The 19916-nt window shown below is 45.0% G+C and overlaps 1 protein-coding gene across 1 annotated transcript in view; it reads left to right on the top strand.

The window, feature by feature from the left end:
* Positions 1-14789, top strand: part of SV2A (synaptic vesicle glycoprotein 2A) — a 110177-nt gene extending 95388 nt beyond the window's left edge. The window contains exons 11-15 of the mRNA XM_075607622.1: positions 5752-5916; positions 6814-6947; positions 9142-9345; positions 11354-11513; positions 12889-14789. Coding sequence (XP_075463737.1) covers positions 5752-5916; positions 6814-6947; positions 9142-9345; positions 11354-11513; positions 12889-13072 — 847 coding nt within the window. The 3' untranslated portion in view covers positions 13073-14789. The remainder of the gene's footprint in view (positions 1-5751; positions 5917-6813; positions 6948-9141; positions 9346-11353; positions 11514-12888) is intronic.
* Positions 14790-19916: the final 5127 nt, after the last annotated feature.

Below are 19916 nucleotides of genomic sequence, written 5' to 3'. Positions count from 1 at the left end.
ATGCCGAGCCCCCCTTTTCATCAATGATACTTGTCGGGCCCGCCCTGCCGGATGTGAACAAAAATCACATGAAAAAAAAACCGAGTTTAAACGGTATACAATACAAATGTGACTACAAATACATATAAATACTTACATATTTCAGCATGATATCGATATGTACGATATCATGTGTGACAATCTCAAGTAGATTCTCATCATCTCCTCTCCTCAACCCCCTTTGACTGCGGCCCCGCTGGTGCTGAGCGCGCAGTAATTGCTGCTTTTACTTACATAAATCTATATGTGTAAGTCCCCGCTCACGTGGTGTGCGGGCACTCATGCTCACTCAAGTTAGGTGCTTGAGTAAACAGAAAATTAACTTTCAAGCGTGCTCAACTTGCCCGCAATAACATCCCCACCTCCACGCGCGCCTGCGAAATAGCCAGGACACCCAGCGCTCATGCTTAGAGAGCTGGTGACGTCACCGCTTTCAAGCATGAGCGCGGTCAGCGCCAGTGGGGCCGCAGTCTTTCTATTGACGCCTGCTGCAAATGCATTCTTTAATATTGTTTACATTCTCAATGCTTAGTTAGGGACATTAATTATTATCCCCCATAGACTTTAAAGTGTCTGTAGTACTGCAGGGTTAGCGACCAGAAGACAGTAGGACAGGGATGAGAGAACCATGAATGCACTACAATCTTATTCTCAAATTCATTGCACTTATCATAACATTTGGAGCTGTAACATGTTTATGAGATGGATCACTATGTTTATTTGGCTGGTATCTGGTAATATTTGTTTCTTTTGGTGCACTGTCAATATCACAAAGGCAATTTTTTTTTGGGGGGGGGGAGGGCATTCATTCCACCCCATATCTACCTCCCTTCCCTCTTCCCCCCCTTTTCCCCCCTTTTTGTCATCCACCCTCCTACTTAGCAGTATTATTTTGTATACCTTTTTTTTTACTGTTATGGGGTGTTTTTCCTTGTGTTTCTGTAATATTAGAGTACATTGGGTAAAATTCAGATAGCCTACCCTTTCTTGCAATTTCAGCTGTGCCTCCTGTCCTGTGTTGCTGAAGAGAATTGCAAAGCAGGGTGCCAGGACACGAGCATTAGCAAGAGCAGAGTGTTGGTGCAGGGCAGACACCAGAAGCAGGGACATTCCACGTCAGACATGCCTGCTCCTCCCCTGCAGTCCTCCTGCATTCTTGCCCTCTTCTTCCGATCCACCAGCTTCTATGGTTCCTTTGCAGCTGGCTGTCCTGCCCTCATAACCAGACTAATATATCCCCCCTTATAGACCAGGACTACAAAACACTGTGAGCCAGAACATACAGCTACATACATATAGAGAGGGTACATTCCCTGATATATGAAAAGTTAGTAGATGTTTCTTTAATCCTGAAACAATCAGTGCACTTTGTGCATGTTGAGTGAGTTCACTTTATTGTAGTGGATCTCTGGACTGTGACCTTTAACTGGATGCCGTAAGGGCGAGGGGGGGGGGGGGGGGGGGGCGGAGATGGAGTTCGAGTTTATTTATTAGCAGTCTGTGCTCTGTCACTGACTAAACAACTCTTCCAATTCCACACAATGTACACTGAATGCTGACCTACCTTATGCAGCAAGCTCAGTACACACACCTGACCAGCCCCATATCCGTCCTCTTCCTGCTCTGTCTGCACAGCGCTGCTACAGGGCAGACACAGGAAGCAGGGACATTCCGCGTCAGACGCTGGGGCCTGCTCCTCCCCTGCAGTCCTCCTGCGTTCTGACCCTCTTCTTCCGATCCTCTAGCAGCTCTGACAGGGTTATTTTGCAGCTGCTGTACCTCCGCCCCCCCTCCATCATGTTCTGCCGCCGCCGCCGCCTGCACACAGCATGTTTCGCCGCCCCCAGGCTGCAGCGGCCCTGCGCCCCCCTTAAAAGATCTTGCGCCCCCCAGTTTGTGCACCACTCCTTTAGTGCACCCCTAGTGGTCAGCGCCCGCACCACAAGTTGGCAGCTGCTGTCCATGTAAAAATGAAAACTGTGGTCATGGAAAAATGTATACTGTACATTCTTAGATAAGTAAGACTTTCAGAACATAAATCACCTTTTGTTAATGAGCTGCGGTTTGTCACTGCACCGGTGCAGAAAGATTGTGGTCCATAGTGGCCCCTTCAAGGCATGGAATAGAATCCATGTATCATGCAATGTATTCCACACGTTATTTGCATATTCCATCCTTTCCCGAATGCATGAGATGTAATGATGTTTCTTTCATGCTTGATATGATTTGGCCCGATTTTCTTTTTCTGAATGGTGTGAAGAAATCCAGAAACAAAAAGGGAGAAGCGGACACTTCCGATTATCATTCATGTGTCATACAACTACCCCCTTAAATACCCCAAATACTACTGCTCCCTATAACCAATCTACATATCACGTGCTAATGGAAATGATGTTAGCACAGCCAAAAAAACCTGCAAACTATCTTAATAGACTGATGTTATTATTAGATCATTTGCGCTAATGTGCTGATTCTAAATTACGCTTCTAGTGTCTTTTACTAAGAAAAACGCAAAGAAAAGAGACTTCTGCTAAACGTGCACTGGTACCCCAATAGCGTGGTGCCTTGTATGTAGTGGTAAGGATGGTGGAGCCTGACTGCATGCATTAAGTCAGGGGTGCGCTAACTGGGGGGGGATGCGGCGCTTACAGAGTTCCCGCGCTCTTCCCCAAAGCATTTAAATGAAATGCCGGGGGACTGTGCGAGGCCTCTGTAAGTTCCCTTACCTTGTCTCCGGCTTTGGGCAATGCGTCGCCATGGCAACGCGGCGTCAAATGACACCATGGGTCATGATGTCACATGACCCTGCGGCATCATTTGACGCTGGGGACAAGGTAAGTTGGAGGGATGCAAGCAGGGGGGGGGCGCAGGGGAGAAAGTTTGCGCACCCCTGCATTAAGTGATACACTTAAGTCAACCCTCCATATGAGTCTATCTGCAATGAGGGGGTTAAAAATATAACTTTATTAAAAAATAGCTAAAATATATAGTGCTCGCAGTAATGTAAATGAGGGGAAGCTCGTTCCACAGCGAAGGAAACAAACAAATAAATCAGAATATAAAAACCCCGAAAAAAGGGGAATGGTAAAAAGATCCGGGCCGTAAGGTGATGATAATCGCACGCTCACCGAGTCCCCACTTGTCCCAGTTGTTGGTCCCTAAGATACTGGTCAATAAGGTAGATAGGAATCAGGTAGAAGAATATCCTGATCTCAGAGAAATAGGGGTCTGTTCCCTGGGGAAATGTAACTACTCGCCGGATCACAGAGTTTTAAGCTGATCGCCTTATGCAAAAAATGTGCTATTGGAACAGGAACAATTGCCTGCTCTAATTATACCTCCTAACCCTGTATAGCCTAATGAATATTGACCCTGGTTGTGAGAATATCAGAGTCTAGTCACTCTGTGGATGCATAATGCTCTCAGGTCTGCTTGTACACACTAAGTGGTTCTCCAATATGTGTAACATGGTTACAGCAGGATCCCTGCTGCTATAGTGCCTCCTGTAATCTATCTGACACTGCTGTTTGTAGAGATCCTCACAATAAAGAGGGATAAGTGACCAGAGCTGATATCTTAGGCAGGATAGTAAATAGTGGAGAGGCTCTGAGTAGTGGGGATGGGTAAGGAGGGGGGGTGTTGTTTAAGCAAGTCAAGGTAGTGAAATCTCCTGAATGCCGAGATAGATAATATAAGGTAGAATAGATTGATAATAGGCTAGTTGCTGGCTACTAAGTATATAAATAAATAAAGGTGATATATTTATTTGCACCTTCTAAAAATGTTACTTTCTGTATATTACGTTTTGACAGGCATATAAACATTGAGTGGTTCTTACGAGCCCATTTGCCATTGAGCAGGCAGAGCTGTCTGACTTTCAGAAGTTCTCAGTAAGTGGTTTAATTCAGCTAAGAAACGACCAACGTTTCGACTGCCACGCAGTCTTTGTCAAGATGACGGAAGCGTGGCAGTCAAAACGTTGGTCGTTTCTTAGCTGAATTAAACCACTTACTGAGAAGTCTGTGTGCCTGGATTATCTTCTTCTTTGTGTACTTATTGGGACCTGCAGGACAATCCCAGATTCCGTGAGCACCGGCAGCTGATGTGTTTGTTGCAGAAATGAGATGTCTTCCAGTTAAACCTCTCTTGATTGACTATCATGAAGTTCCAAGCATCAATGCCATTGATCCAGATTTATCTCCATGTCACGCCAAGGTGACACTGCTGGAAGAGTTACACATATGGCTCAGTATTTAGTGTGGATGACAGCCTCTGTAAGAGCCACATCTGTATTGTAGTTGTTTTTCAGAAGTTACTTTCACACTTCTTAGTCAGGTTCTTATTATAAGGCAATGTCTTTTTAGGGAATATAGGCATCTTAAATTAGCAGTGCCAGCTACAGCTGCTGCGTGGCTCCATATGAAAGCGGCAGCTTCAGCTAGTCCAGGTATGTACATTAGGAGGCCAGATTTAAACACATGAGATGGGTTATTTGAATCTCCTCTATATTATAAGGGTACCCTCAACCACCAGCTTTTAGATCCATCTCACAAAGAACCGGGTTAATAAAGGCGCACAGCCTAATTATGTTATTTACCAATCTTGTGGCCCTCAACCAATCCAACTGTAGAACAAAATGTTGCTGGCCCCCTCCAAGGTGAAAGATGGTTTAGGGAGAATGCGAGATACCAGCCTAACCTTGTTACTAGTTGTACCCCAGACCTATTAAAATATAGAAGCAGCTCTGCTTGTTGTGTATAGTTGATAATAAGTTCCTATTTGTATTTTGATGCGAGTGGTCCATTGATACCAAGATAGATTATTGTCTACTGTACTCAGAGCCTGGGTGTCACCCTGTTTTCCGTCTCAGCCAAGTATCCCTGAAGTGACATGAACTTGATATGAACATGAACCCAATATATGCGTAATTGATGCACGGAACATCTTCCCAGAAATCAAGGTAAAAATGCCAGGGACTTGTATAAGGGAGTCTGTAGGAGATGTGGCAGAGGGTAACACACTGGAGTTGCTTCATATCAGCAAAACAAAACTAGAGCAGAAAAAAATAACCAGGCCTAACCCCATGTAGGGACTGACTAACATTCAGCAGTCCCTATCTGAGGACTGGAAGGCTCGGCCTTTTACCAACCCTTTCGACACAAGTCCCAAAGAGAGGTGCCTGTAGGCAGAGTGCTCTTCACGTCAGTCCAGGGTCTGTGGTGGTGTCTGGCGGGTGTTCCCTCTGGCGGGTTCCGGAGACCGTTGTTGCCTGGAACAGAGGGATCTCTCTGGCAGCACAGACTCTCTCTTTGTGCAAGAGACCCTCCCCGCAGTCAATGCTGCAGGCTTTTTAAAGGAGATAATGAGCCAGCTGAGCAGGTTAATTAGGGCCGTCTGTTCTGAATTAACCTGCTCAATGTTGGACTCAAGCTCTCTACACAGGTTTTCCTGCAAAACTACTTAAACAGGGAAGGTACCCTGTTACAGAGTCCCGAGCAGGGACACAGGCAAATTGTATTGGGCAAAGGCTACTTATCGGCCATCTGCTTATATGGAAATCAGCTCTTTTTTTTCTTTAGATATAATGTATCCTCGTTGTGTGTTGTCCATGCAATGGCAGGACAGAGCCATTTGCACCCGATGTTTGACGTGACTACCGATTTTCATGACGCCGGCGTGTAACTCGGGCTCTTCTCTTTTCTCCTTGCTTAGCTACTACGGGCTGACAGTCTGGTTCCCAGATATGATTAAACACCTGCAGAACATCGAGTATGCCTCTCGCACGAAGCTCTTCTCCTACGAGAAAGTCAGACATTTCAACTTCAACTTCACTCTCGAAAACCAGATCCACAAAAATGGAGAATACTACAACGACAAGTAAGATCTCACAGCGACCCCACTGGTTGTGCAACAAACCCCTTCTCAACAGAGAAGATGTAGGCCCATTTTGGCTACACGGTGCTATTCCATACGACACCATCTTGCGCAATGCAGTTCCCTCCAGCAGAGGGAGGTACAGAGCTGCAGAACCACCTTGTCAATTGTTTTACTTACTGATAATATACACTAGTGGTGCTCAACTCCAGTCCTGAAGCCCTCCCCCAACAGGTCAGGTTATCAGGATATCCCAGCTTCAGCACAGATGGCTCTGATTGAGCCACCTGTGCTGAAGCAGGGACTGATTGTGCCACCTGTGCTGAAGCTGGGATATCCTGAAAACCTGACCTGTTGGGGGGAGCTTGAGGAGTGGAGTTGAGCACCCCTGCCATAAGACACCATCAGGCACCTGAAGGCACCTTACGGCCTGTGCAAGTGAACAGAAGAGTGTCGGACGTTGTCTAACAGAATAGCGCTATTTAGTAAACCTGGGCCCATAGTTTGCAATAGGATAAATCAATAGGAAAATAATTCTCCTCCAAGATAGTTTTGTGGTTGGTAACAGAACAAGCTTGGACGGCTTAAGGAGCAGCTAATGGAGGTTTAGTAACCATGAAGGGTCAGCTCCTTGTAACGAATACAGGCGGGTTCTAAACAGACACACTCATTAAGAACAGGAAGCAGGTCGGTAGAAATCTACAACACAACTTTGGGTAAAAAAAAAAATGAAGTGTCACTTTTCTGCATCTGACATGCTACAAATCCAGAACAACAACGGCTGTCTGCATTACCCCAATGTAGACTGTATCATGTACCTGCCATTACTGGGGGAAGCGGGAGATGCAGAACAGTTGAGGCACCAAATTCAGCCCAGTTCCCCCTCTCCCTTCTCTGCAGATTCATTGCCCTCAAGATGAAATCCATCACTTTTGAAGACTCCTTGTTTGCCGATTGCTACTTTGAAGACATAACATCCAGTAACACCTTCTTCCGGAACTGCACTTTCATTTCTACCGTGTTCTACAACACAGGTGATTCTTTTTCTACCTACTGTTCTACTGTGAGCTCGATGCTGTGCTTACAGGTAAGCACTATACAGGCAAACACATTGTATCAAGAAGATGAACCTCCGCTCAACTTACATACTGTTGCTAAATATTAATAGCCTAGGCATGTTGCTGCACACTGTACAAAACTATGCTTTGACACAAACATCTCAGCAATTCTGTTATCTTTTGTAAGACAGGCAACCAGGGGACTAGACAGAGAGTATTTTTACAAGTAATCAGGGGTCAAGAACATTAATACATTCTGCGCACTCTCCTCCCCCACCCCCCCTACCTGTTCTCCGGCGTCACAACGTCATGGCAACGCGACGTCATGTTGCCATAGCGATGCAACATCATGTGACGTGTCGCCAGATGCCGCCGCAGACCAGGTAAGTAACTTACAGAGGCCTCGTGCGCGCTCCTCCGGCATTTAATTTAAAGGCTTTGGGAAAGCGCGCAGGGGCCCCTGTAAGCGCCGCGGCCCCCCCCCCCCCAGTTGCGCACCCCTGCTCTACAAGATGGGTCTTCAACTGGTTCCCCAAAGGGGCCACATCAGAAAACATTTAGAAATAGAAGGGCCACAAGCTTGTCGCAATGTGATTTTAGATACATTGAAAGAGTTGACTTGAAAATGTATATATTTCAACATAGTACAGTATTTATAACAGCTGTCCCAAATAAATGTATATCCCACGGGCAGTACAAAGGACTCGGGGCCATCCCTTAAGGTTGGGGGAAAGGAGATTTCACCAGCAACAAAGGAAAGGGTTCCTTACAGTAAGGGTAGTTACAATGTGGGATTCATTACCCATGGAGACTGTGATGGCAGATACAATAGATTTGTTCATAAAAGGCTGGACATCTTCTTAGATAGGAAAGGTATAGAGGGATATACCAAATAAGTAAACATGGGAAGGATGTTGATTGTCGTTATTTGGAGTCAAGAAGAAATGTAATTTCCCCCTTATGAGACATCATTAAATCAGCAGTGTGCAAACTGCGGGGCGTGAGATTTTTCTGGGCGGGCGCGGCGGTTCCAGAGGCCCCGCGCTCTTCCCCAAGGCATTTAAATTAAATGCCGGTGTACGTGACATCACATGAAACTACGCGTCATTTGACGCCGGCAAATAAGGTAAGGGGGGCACGAGCACTGGAGGGAGCAGGCAGGGGGGCGCAGCTCCAAACGTTTGCGTACCCCTTCATTAGATGATGTGTCACTAGAGTTTTTTGTTTGCCTTCCACTGGATCAAGATACTGTAAGTACAGATATAGGATAAGTAGCTGTTGTCTACATTTAGCATACTTTGAACTTGATGGACGCATGTTTTATTTGAACCTCATCTACTATGTAACTATGTAATTATACTATAACTACAAGGGTGCGGAATCTTTACATGCTGCTCCCCCCTGCTCGAACCCCCCCCCCCCTCCCTTACATTGTCTCCGGCTCTCGGCGTCAAATGATGCTGCGGGGCCACGTGACCCCGCAGCATCATTTGTTGCCATGGCGACACATTGCCGAAGACAAGGTAAGTGAAGTTGCAGAGACCTCACGCGATCCCCATGGCATTAATTTAAATGCCCTGGGGGAAGAGCGCTGGGCCTCTGCAACCGCCGCTCCCCCCCCGGAATAATTTTGCGCCCCCCAGTTTGCGCACCTCTGCCTTAACATACAAGCGAGTTTCAGTGTTAATAATTGCACTTAGCTGCCTAAGCAACTAGTAGGAAATAAGAAGGAGCAGAGAGCCCAAGGGCCACATGAAGGCCTATGGGTAATGGTGAATTTCCCACTAGGCCCGGGGGCCAACATTTTGGGGGCAGCAAATTTCTCTTCCTCCCACCATATACGGAGGCCCCGCTCTCTTCCCCACTGATTGCCGGGGGAGAACGCGGGGCCTCTGTAAAGTTCTTACCTCCTCCCTCCTGCCGCCCTCCTCCTACGTCAGTGTCGCAGCGTCAAATGACGCTACAACGTCAAACGGGATCGCGTTACCATGGCAACGTGACGTCGCATGACAACGGAATGCCACGTGACATCCCAGCTTCATTTGACGCCGGAGGGCGGCGCTACCAAGGTAAGCGCCTAGGGGCGGCGGATTTTTAAATCCACCACTGCCTACAGGCCGCCAGTTTGGGCCGGGCCCTGCACGATAACACGTGTGCTCTTGGTTTGCAGACTTGTTCGATTACAAGTTCATCAACAGCAGCATGGTTAACAGCACATTCCTGCACAGCAAAGAGGGCTGCCAGCTGGACTTCAGCGACGACAACAACGCGTACATGATCTACTTTGTGAGCTTCCTGGGCACCCTGGCAGTTCTACCCGGCAACATTGTATCTGCCCTGCTCATGGATAAGATTGGACGCCTTCGAATGCTGGGTACTATTTTCTCTGATTCGTAGATTTTAAAATGAAAATGTTTTATTCAAAAAGCAAAACATGTGAAATCTTATATGTTTTTTTTTATTTTTTTAAATAAATCAGTTCTGTAGTATTAGATAGAAGTGACTGCTTTTTTTGTTTGTCTAATTCAACTCTTAATGCCATTTAAATGAGTTTTAAAGCAGCAATATTACATCCCCCTCCCTGCCTTTTTTTCTTATTTGTATAAAAAGCATGTTACAATGTATCATTCTACATTCTTACCTAATCGTTTGGTGCTCCTGTCAAAATCCTGATTGCGTGCCTAACATAGTGTATCTCAGCAGCTACAATGTATCCTGATATTACTAAGGTAACATTGACTATTGTTACAGTTTGCAGCTCAAACTGCTGGGAATATTTGCAACAACTTATCACAAACAGGAAAGTGTTACAAAGATCTTGCACTGATGGGGAAGTGGGCTAAAACCTGCTATAGAAATCAAACAATGCTCAGTATATTAAAATGCCTTAAAATGAGAGTTGAATAAAATAAAAATTAAAAATTAAAAAATAAAACAGTCACTATTACCTAATACTGCAGAACTTTATTTATTCTACTAAGAATGTAGAATTATACATTGTCACGTGCTTTACATATAAAAATAAGTTGAAGAATGGGGGGGGGGGGTGTAGTATTTCTGCTTTAAACCCCGTTATCTAAATTGTATTAATGTGCTGACTGTGATACATTTAATTGGATTTAATATTCATCACGGTTCATACAAAGAATACATTTATGTCCTTTAAAGCTTATATACAGTAAACTCCATTAATAACTTCAAGAACCGTCATTCTGGATCAATCCAAATTTGAAACCAAGAACCAGAATTCATATCCAATTTTATTGATACAGTATGCAACTTTGTACCATACATTATTGCACTATATTCCCCTGTTTTCCTTTTACCTGAATGGCTGATAAAGGATCGAGTACTTCTATTGCAGATTGCAAATTTCTGGTGAACTCCTGAGGTCCAACTTATATACACAGGCATATGTATCAAAGCAGGAGTGGAGCAAAATCTGGAGCTAAACAATTGCACCGTATGTAGCAAAGGAAAAATACCATTGATAGCAATAGGATTTTGTTCTTTGACATTTATGGAGTCATTTTCTGCCCCAGGATGTCACCATTTTCCCATTGATACATATGGAAAAACCAAACTGGATCAGCACTCAAAAATAAAAATAAAGGACTTACGTTTTGCTTTTGGTCTCACCGAGTTTCTTCTGTAATGTATCAAAAAAGCAGCAATACAGAAAAAATCAGCACATACAGGGAGAGGAAATGTTATCAGACACATTGTTATGGTGCACAATAGAGCAAAGTTTCAAGTTTGGGTTTTGTATAGTTGTATGCATCTTGCGGTGTGGATGCAGGATCATAGCACCTCCAGCTGAATTGTGTTAGACAGGGTGAGTGCCAGTGTCACATTTGCCGTTAGGCCCGGGCCTAGTGTGGCAAAATTTGAACGCTGCAAAAATTGCCGGCCCCATTTGCTTTTGCCACACTCTCGGGCCTATCGGACCTAATGGGAAGGCACTTTGCCTGTGTCGGCCGCCTCCTTTCTGCCGCCCTCCTGCTCCTTTGGAATCCCGGCGTCAAATGACGTTGCAGACATCATTAATGTGGCGTCACAAGGCATCTCGTTGCCATGGCAACGTGACATCGCAACATCAAATTGCGTCATGCCGTCGCGTTTCCATGGCAACGTGCCGCCGGGCGACGTCACGTTCGTGACGTCCGCGGCGTAATTTGACGCTGGGATGCCAACGATGCAGGAGGGCGGCAGCAAGGAGGCGGCTGACCCAGGCAAGTGCCGGGGGGGGGGGCAGATTTAGAAATCCGCCACCAGTGAATGCTAGTTCCTTCTATTTTTTATTGATACATATGGGCCATAAGAATGGTATTTCCATGTGGGGCAATATCACCTAAATGAAGAAAATGTGTTTCTCTCCTCAGCTGGCTCGAGTGTCATGTCATGTATAAGCTGCTTCTTCTTGTCCTTTGGGAACAGTGAGTCTGCCATGATTGCCTTGCTTTGCCTCTTCGGAGGGGTCAGTATTGCTTCTTGGAATGCACTGGATGTCCTGACTGTGGAGCTTTATCCATCTGATATAAGGTACAAGCCCTTTAATCATTGATGTACCACAAAGAGCCGCATGTCTCGCACAGGCCCACCACGACTGGTCCAAAGTTCTCAAACACCATGCAGTGTATAATACATGTCACACGCAAGGCTCTGGGGCATATGCATGCAATTGGGCACCTTAGCAAAGTCTCCGGGCTACAAAACAGGAGCAAAACTGGGGCAAAAAAACATCACATTTCTATAGGAAAAAAAGAAAATCCCTTCCATCCCTTTTTATTTTTTGTATCTCAGATTTCATTGTGAAGTTTCATATAAAATAAATAAAAGGGATGCAGAAGGGGAAAGGGCATAGACACTTTAGAAGCGATTTGTTGCACTTCGGAAGGACTAGAATAGGCCCCTTAAGGTCTAATGCATATTGTTACCCATGGCGTCTGGTCAAAAGGCCCGGGCCAAATATAACATGCATGTAGCAACAAACCTTCAGCGAGAATAGGGCAGCGGCTGCCCCAAAATCCCCTTATTTTTGGACAATTTTGGGGAAGTTAGCTGCTCCTGCAGTATATACTCTCCTTGGTTCCCAACCCCCTATACATTTGTGTCAAGAGTCTCTTTCTACACTGCTCAGTTTTTCCATCGTACAAACCTTCCATACTCGAGCTCTAATCTGGGTCATGGATGGGGCGTTATGCTTCTTCCATGCTGCCGCTATCTCCCATCTCGTGACCGAGTAAATACGAACCATAAATGTATTCTCACTAAGTATACACCACCAGGGGAGGCCAACTCTCCAGCCTTCAAGGGCCACTAACAGGTCAGGTTTTCAGGATATCCCTGCTTCAGCACAGGTGGCTCAATCAGTGGCTCGGCCTGTGCTGATGCAGGGATATCCTTAAAAACTGACCTGTTGGTGGCCCTTGAGGACTGGAGCTGGCCACCCCTAACCTTTCAAGTTTGCCACACGTGAAATTCTCATGACACCCCCTGATCTCCACCTCCCGAATGCTCAAAAACCCCATACATGTTTAACATGAAAGGAGACACGCTGAGGCCTGTGCAGAAGAAAAAGGAGCAGTGAAGTACACAATGACAAAGCTTTCTCAGGTTAGAGGCGGCAACCTGGCTCTGAAACGCTGTCATTATGCACTTTCCTGTTCAATAGATGCTCGGTGTGTATGATTTCTCTTTTGCTGCTGTGTTTGGGCAGCTTGTTGCTATTCCGCATTTAAGCCACTGGGTCCTATATTTTTCCACCGTTCACAGTAACATTTCATACTGGCGTTCGCTACATCTGCTACCAGGGGACCCGCAGATCAATGTCCCCGTCTCCTGAACAATTCCCAGCTGGTCCGCGTTTCCAGATACAGTACTTCTAACTTTTTTTCCCTCTTGTTCTCCGTTTCAGGACGACAGCCTTCGGTTTCCTGAATGCCCTCTGCAAACTGGCGGCTGTGCTGGGGATAAGCATCTTTACCTCCTTTGTGGGGGTGACCAAAGCTGTGCCCATCATGCTGGCATCAGCAGCGTTGGCGGTGGGCAGCTTTCTTGCCCTCAAGTTGCCCGAGACGCGAGGCCAGGTGCTTCAGTGAGATTTGCCCGTGTAATAAGAGATTAGATTTGTAGACACTGTGAAATGTCTTATTTTTTTCCGTTTTGGGGCCCCTCCCTACGCCCTCTTCCTCAAATGTTGGTTACATACGGTATGTTAGTCTCATAGAAGTTTTACTGCAAAGAAACAGAGGACAATCTGTATGCACTATTCTTGGTTGGAGGGCTCCTGTAAGAGTTAGTTAGCGTAGCACAAGACCTCAACTGGCACAAAAGATGGTTACGAGTGTAGCATGGTTACAATCCATAGAAACTCGGCAGTTTGCACCTATCATCCTTGCATTGCTGTGTTGAGCAGTATAGACCCTGAGGTCTATGTATCAAGCAGACTACTAGCTGTGCAGTGTCAGAGATTTACTATGCGAATAGTGTGTAACAAAATGATGGGTCTTATCTGGCACAAACGGGTTTACTTCAGCTCATATCTGTAGACCTATGTGTTGCTCAAAAGTACTATTGCACCTCCAGCTCCATATGGCTATGCCACGGATTGCTTCCTAGTGCAAATGGGTTAATATGGGAGCCTAGTATGTTGTTGAATGGACACATACTAAAGCGATGGCTTTGTTGCCAAATCTTCCTGTTACAAAGCCTAATACATAGACCTCATTACGACTTGTTTGGTGAATTGGTCTCCATGTAAATCACTAATGCTTGAATTCATACCATTTAAGTAAATGAAAATATCACTTGTGAGCACATTCACATGTCTTAAACAGGTCTGCAACCCTGCTTATCAGTGCAGCCATGCTTTCCCACATTATCTCATAGCATTCAGTGCTTCCACTGCAGCCAGGGATTCTGGGACATGACATGCAAATGAGCACAGGGCCACCTTTTGCTTCAAATCCATTTTGACATGGACACCTATAAGCTTCTGCCTGCCGCATTACACAGCCTTTCAGCACCATAACTTACTTAAGGTGTGGTTGATACCATTGAAGTGACAAACTCAAGATTTCAATTAATCAGGTCTGCACACTAGGTGACAGGGATGTCCCATGGATGAGCCAGGGCAAGCTTAGGTAATAGGTTAATTAACATTATCTGAAACTCATCATCTAATCCAGTGGTTCCGAACTCCAGTCCTCAAGGACCACTACCAGTGCAGGTTTGTAAGTGTTAGCCTCTTGCTTGAGCACACGTGGGTTCAGTCAAAATGATTGGGCCACCTGTGCTGATGAGAGGATAGCCTGAAAGCGATCTTTGAGCACTGGGGTTGGGAACCTTGGATAGTCATTCAACCCCATTGGGTATACAAATAATGATAATGCTACAATAGACCGTCAACGCAGAAGAATAGCAAAGAATCCACTAATACAACCAATCTCTTAAGTTATTCCTACAGCAGAAGTATGACAACGTGTATTATCTGGTCTCAGTGCATTTTTGGTCTCGGCTATAACTGCGCCTCTCAAAACGCACAAGGTAAATAGGGCCGCACTGGGAAATAGAATAAGAATAATATTCCTCCCCGGTTTAGCCCAAGTTTGGAGTGTTTGTAGCAGTCAGCGCAGTTGTCAATGATTTCCTGGAAACACAATGTGAGGGACTGAGACCAAAGGGGTGCCAAAGGGGTGCAAAGACAAAGGCAAATACTATTTATAAAGGGGGATAAGCACGTAAGAAATGAGAATCACATTTTAATCCATTGCCATTGATCAGGAGTGGTCAGCTCCAATCCTCAAAGGCCACCAACAGGACAGGTGTTAAGGATATCCCTGCTGCAGCACCAGTGGCTCAGTCAAACACTGTCCCACTGATTGAGCCACCAGTGCTGAAGCAGGGATATCCTTAACACCTGACCTGTCGGTGGCCCTTGAGGACTGGAGTTGACCACCCTTCCCATAGATACATATAAATCACCCATGACCACTCTCAGTTAAACCTAACTGAAACCCCAATACGTGTATTTAAAGATACTTTAGGACGAATATTCAATATATTCACTGGGGTGAATATCATGTTTTCCAGCATATCCTGGAAATGACCCACTCCCTTCGCTGCTAGAGACACCTGCAACAATTTGCTAAGTGTTGCAGGTGCCTCTGGCAGCCAAGGAGTTAATCGCTAATTTGTTAGGTCCATTTTACATGCAATGATATATGACATGAGAAAAGCCGTGCCAAGGAGGGGGATACCCAGGTCTGTCGGGGCTACGAGTCTTCAAGATGTTTCCAGTGGATATTTATATGTAATGTGTATGTAGAAGATCTACTGTAGACAGTCTGGTAATGTGCGTGTAAACACCTGGTCACTTGAGGTCTTTCCAAGACGTGAGCTTGTCTGTTCTATGCAGAGTCCACCAATGAAGCTATCCGTGGAATGTCAACATCAGTGAATGATCTTTACCAACAAAGTATCCATTAATCTGTCTGTTCCCATTTTCGCCTTCATCACTGTGTTAGTGGAAATGGCACGATACTGTTTGACACTGAATCGAAGAGAAAGATTATACTTTTGATACCCATTGTGTCTTGTAGTTGGCCAGTGCAGGCGTGAGGTTCATCCAACATAGATAATATACTGTATCTCTATAAAGGAATAGATGGCTTTATATAGCACAATATGTACAAGGAAGTCCCTTCATTGTGCAAAAGTAAAGTCGCCTTCATCGTGCCATGAAAATAAAAACCTGCCACAACCTGAAAAGACGAACAGAGAGCTCAAGGGAGACATCCTTCCAAATGCCCTGGCTGCAGGTGTGTCTGTCCTGGTGCAAACCTCAGCAAATACTTTCATTGGTGGACAGGGGAGCCAATTAGAAGAATAAACTAAAAACCAGGAGTGTTTATTTAATCTTAAGGATAAAGTTTGTCATACTGTGTATAGTACGGTATAAATGGGGAAACCCCTTTAAGCTCTAGCATCTCCACTTACAAGGGGTTCTTGAGCTTGCAGGGATTGTGTGTTTATTTATCCATTTACAAGGGGGCCTTATAATGCTCTCTAGAGTGGGATCGTAAGGAGATGGGGTGTTATAGTAGGAATTATCATACAGAGGGAGTCACCCAACCATGATTATCTGCTTATGGGAACCATTTCAGCAACCCGTAACTCACCACTTCTCATTACTATACAATGACATTATTCCATAACCCATTACTGTACAGCGGACTCACATGGAATCACTGGTTGGATTCAGGAAAAAAAAGAGAGATTTCTTATGTGTGCAAAAGCAATTGATTTTGCTTCAGTGACTCCCACCTCTGTATCCCTTTGTATAATTGCACCCCCTTTTTACGTGTTTGTTCCACTGAAAGTTCTATTCTAAAACATTCAAATAATGAGTGGAGTTGAAACGAAAGGGGAAATTCTATATATGGGGTGGCTAACTCCAGTCCTCAAGACCCCACCAACAGGTGAGGTTTTAAGGATATCCCAGCTTCAGCACAGGTGGCTCAATCAGTGGCTCAGTCTTCGACTGAGCCACTGATTGAGCCATCTGTGCTGAAGCAGGGACTGATTGAGCCACCTGTGCTAAAGCTGGGATATCCTTAAAACCTGACCTGTTGGTGGCCCTTGAGGACTGGAGTTGGCCACCCCTGTTCTTTGTACTGCGAAGAGGCACATATAGAATCACCCAACAAGTCCCACTTCAATTCTGTGATGTGAATTATACCAGAACATCATTTTCAAGTCAGCTTCTTATATTTTCCGGGCTGGTAAACCCAGCCAGTGTGCGGTCAGCAGTGTGAAAACCTGAGGCTGTATATTAATGTACGAGCTAACTGCTCTTTGTGCCTCTTTATGGGAACATGCATCACTTTTGATGAATTTATATACTGATTTTAGTTGGTTCTAAATGAGAGAAAAAAAACACAACCGTGCCCCATAAAATTGTTGGTAATAGCGATCTAAAGCTGGGTGTGGATTGCATTTGCTACTTTTTGAGCATATGCAATATTTTGATGCATGTGAACCACATTTAGGCCAAGATATACTAAGCTCTGCTTCCATTGACTTGAATGGGCATTATCGGGTCATCAGGCACTCCTCAATCTTCGTAGCTCGAGTCAGTTTAGTCATTTTATTGAAGATTATATAAATGTTGTTTACTTCTTTGTACAGTAGACAGGGATGTCAGCACTTTGCTGATACACATTCTTACTACATATCTTGGTATAATGAGCACATTTGTAAAAGGTTTCTAACATAGGGCTGAACACCGAACACATTCCATTCACTCATCTGTACAATCCGAGCACAAAACCATTCCCGGCATCACCAAACACTGCCCTGCGTCACCAAACTCTGCCCGGCGTCACCAAACTCTGCCTGGCATCACCAAACTCTGCCCGGCGTCACCAAACCCTGCCCGGCGTCACCAAACCCTGCCCGGCGTCACCAAACCCTGCCCGGCATTACCAAACTCTGCCCGGCGTCACCAAACTCTGCCCGGCGTCACCAAACTCTGCCCAGCGTCACCAAACACTGCCCGGCATCACCAAACACTGCCCGGCATCACCAAACACTGCCCTGTATCACCAAACTCTGCCAGGCGTCACCAAGCACTGCCCGGAATCACCAAACCCTGCCCAGCATCACCAAACCCTGCCGGGCGTCACCAAACCTTGCCTGGCATCACCAAACCCTGCATTTCATCTAGTCGGACATCAGACAATGCGATTTTGGTTGTATTCATGAAGAAGTAGTAATGTGCATTCTGCGGCTTTATGAATAACCACTTTACCTGGAGAACCACAAACTTGTCAAGTTTCACCCGAGTCTGAGATTTTTGTCCCAACATGTACACGCTGTCAAAAGAAAGAGATAAAACACCATATTTACCAAGTAGTCTTCTGCCACAAGGCACCTTCCAGTGGATGACACCCTACATCTCAATCAAGTTAAAGGGCTGTAAGGCATCTTACGGCAGAAGACTGCATAGTAGATATTGGCCATAGTCCTTTACTGCCAGGGAGACATGCAGTGTACTGTTGTCCTGTGGCAGGCCCCTCTGGCATAAAAGGGGTTAATATTCCATGAGCTGGTTAGATGCGCCATGCTAGGTACTCTATATTATATCATTGTTCTGCAGCTTATTCCAAACACTGAATACGCACAGAGCGAAAGGTCCTTTGTAGCTGCGGGACAGAACGTGGTCACGTTTTCAGCAGTAAGATGAAGAATAGCAAGCACTAAAGATAACAATATCACAACCTTCCTCACCTCCACATGCTTGATGTCTATTATATTATGTTATATGGTGTGTCTACGCTGACTGCAATTACTCTGAACAAGTACTACACCAGAAGTGGCCAACTCCAGCCCTCAAGGGCCACCAACAGGTCAGGTGTTAAGAATATCCCTGCTTCAGCAGGGGTATATTGAAATTCCTGATCTGCTGGTGGCCCTTGAGGACTGGAGTTGGCCACTCCTGCTCTATACAATTATACTTGTTGGTCATTTTAAACAAAACAATGTATTTGTACAGAACTGTAAACAAAATATGAGAAATCTAATTATTTTTCAATGGTAGGTATTGAGCATCTGTAATGATGCTGTGACTTGCGTCAGTTTGTAGTGGTTACGTTGTAGTTACTCGTAGCTGTAGGATTCATATGTAGCTTCGTGTTATAAAAACACGTTCCCTGTGGATGTTTAATCACGGACAGCAGTTCACATCAGCAGACATCTCTCTTGCCCTTTTCCTGCCAGTAACACACCGCTGGCTCCTCCGGCAACGGCGTTAGGAACCAACTATGACTATGGGGTTACGTATTAAGGGATGCGATGGAACGTTGTGCTGTAATATTGACGCTTGCAGCGGAGTTTTAAACATGCGCTTATAAGCAGCAATTTATCAAGGTAATTTGCACCATTCTAATCCCATATGCGCTGGCGATTTGGGTGAGTATTTATAAAAGAAGTTACCAGATACACACACTATAATGGAGATGTATACAATTCTTCACTTTTCTCCATTGTATGTAAATCAATAATCTCTGCCTCTTGTTTTAAGAAATGTCTTAAATTTGACGCAGACATGAGCTGAAGAAAAATCATTTTTCGAAGCCAAGCAGCGAAATGCCCCATTATGCTTGGCCCTTAAACGTGGGCCGATCATCGCCTGCTGTAACTCATGGAGGCTTATTTACTGCAGTGCGCTTCTGCACAGGAACTCCCACTGAAGTGGATGTAGAGTTTCCACGCGGGGCTCAGCACTATTCCGTTACATTGCATAAGCTGGCCCATGTCAGGCTGTAACCGTGACATCTCTGATGTGAACGCTGCTGGTCTACAGGAACAGAGTCACTTGGTGGATAACAAGTTTCTGATTTATCTTATCCCTTAATATGTAGACAAAAAAAAAATATTGTAACCATTTGAAACTTGTTTAAATTTCAACAGTGTGTTCTGTTGTGTTTTATCCATTACAAAACACCAATGTATAGCTGAATAAAACCGATTTCTAGCTGGTATCCAAGCCCTTTAACTGCACAGAAACATGACGCCATTAATGATGGTAACAATTCCAGAATTTACTGGCACCAGGAAACAAACAAGCAACACGACAAACATACTGTATCAAAGGGTTAGATATGTGACAACCATTGAACTGCTAATACGGTTCTAGCAATACATTGTTCTTTCTCGTCAGTTATGTAAATACAAGAAGTGTACATTAACATGCAAATATGAAGGGCAGAATATCGTGGCATCTGGGAGGAAGAAGAGGATGCGCTGACCTGTCTTTGCCTCCTTGTTACACGTCACGTATGACGCCGTCTGTGTCCTTGAACGTAGGGGAACCCCTAACCATTCCAACGGTCTCAATCCTGTTGATTTAATAAAACAGGGAAAGAAACTCATTGCTTGGAA

Source organism: Ascaphus truei, chromosome 7 (assembly GCF_040206685.1).
Source record: "Ascaphus truei isolate aAscTru1 chromosome 7, aAscTru1.hap1, whole genome shotgun sequence".
NCBI classification, from domain to species: domain Eukaryota; kingdom Metazoa; phylum Chordata; class Amphibia; order Anura; family Ascaphidae; genus Ascaphus; species Ascaphus truei.
Note: the sequence above shows the minus strand (reverse complement) of the source record. Positions and strands in the feature narration are given on the sequence as shown.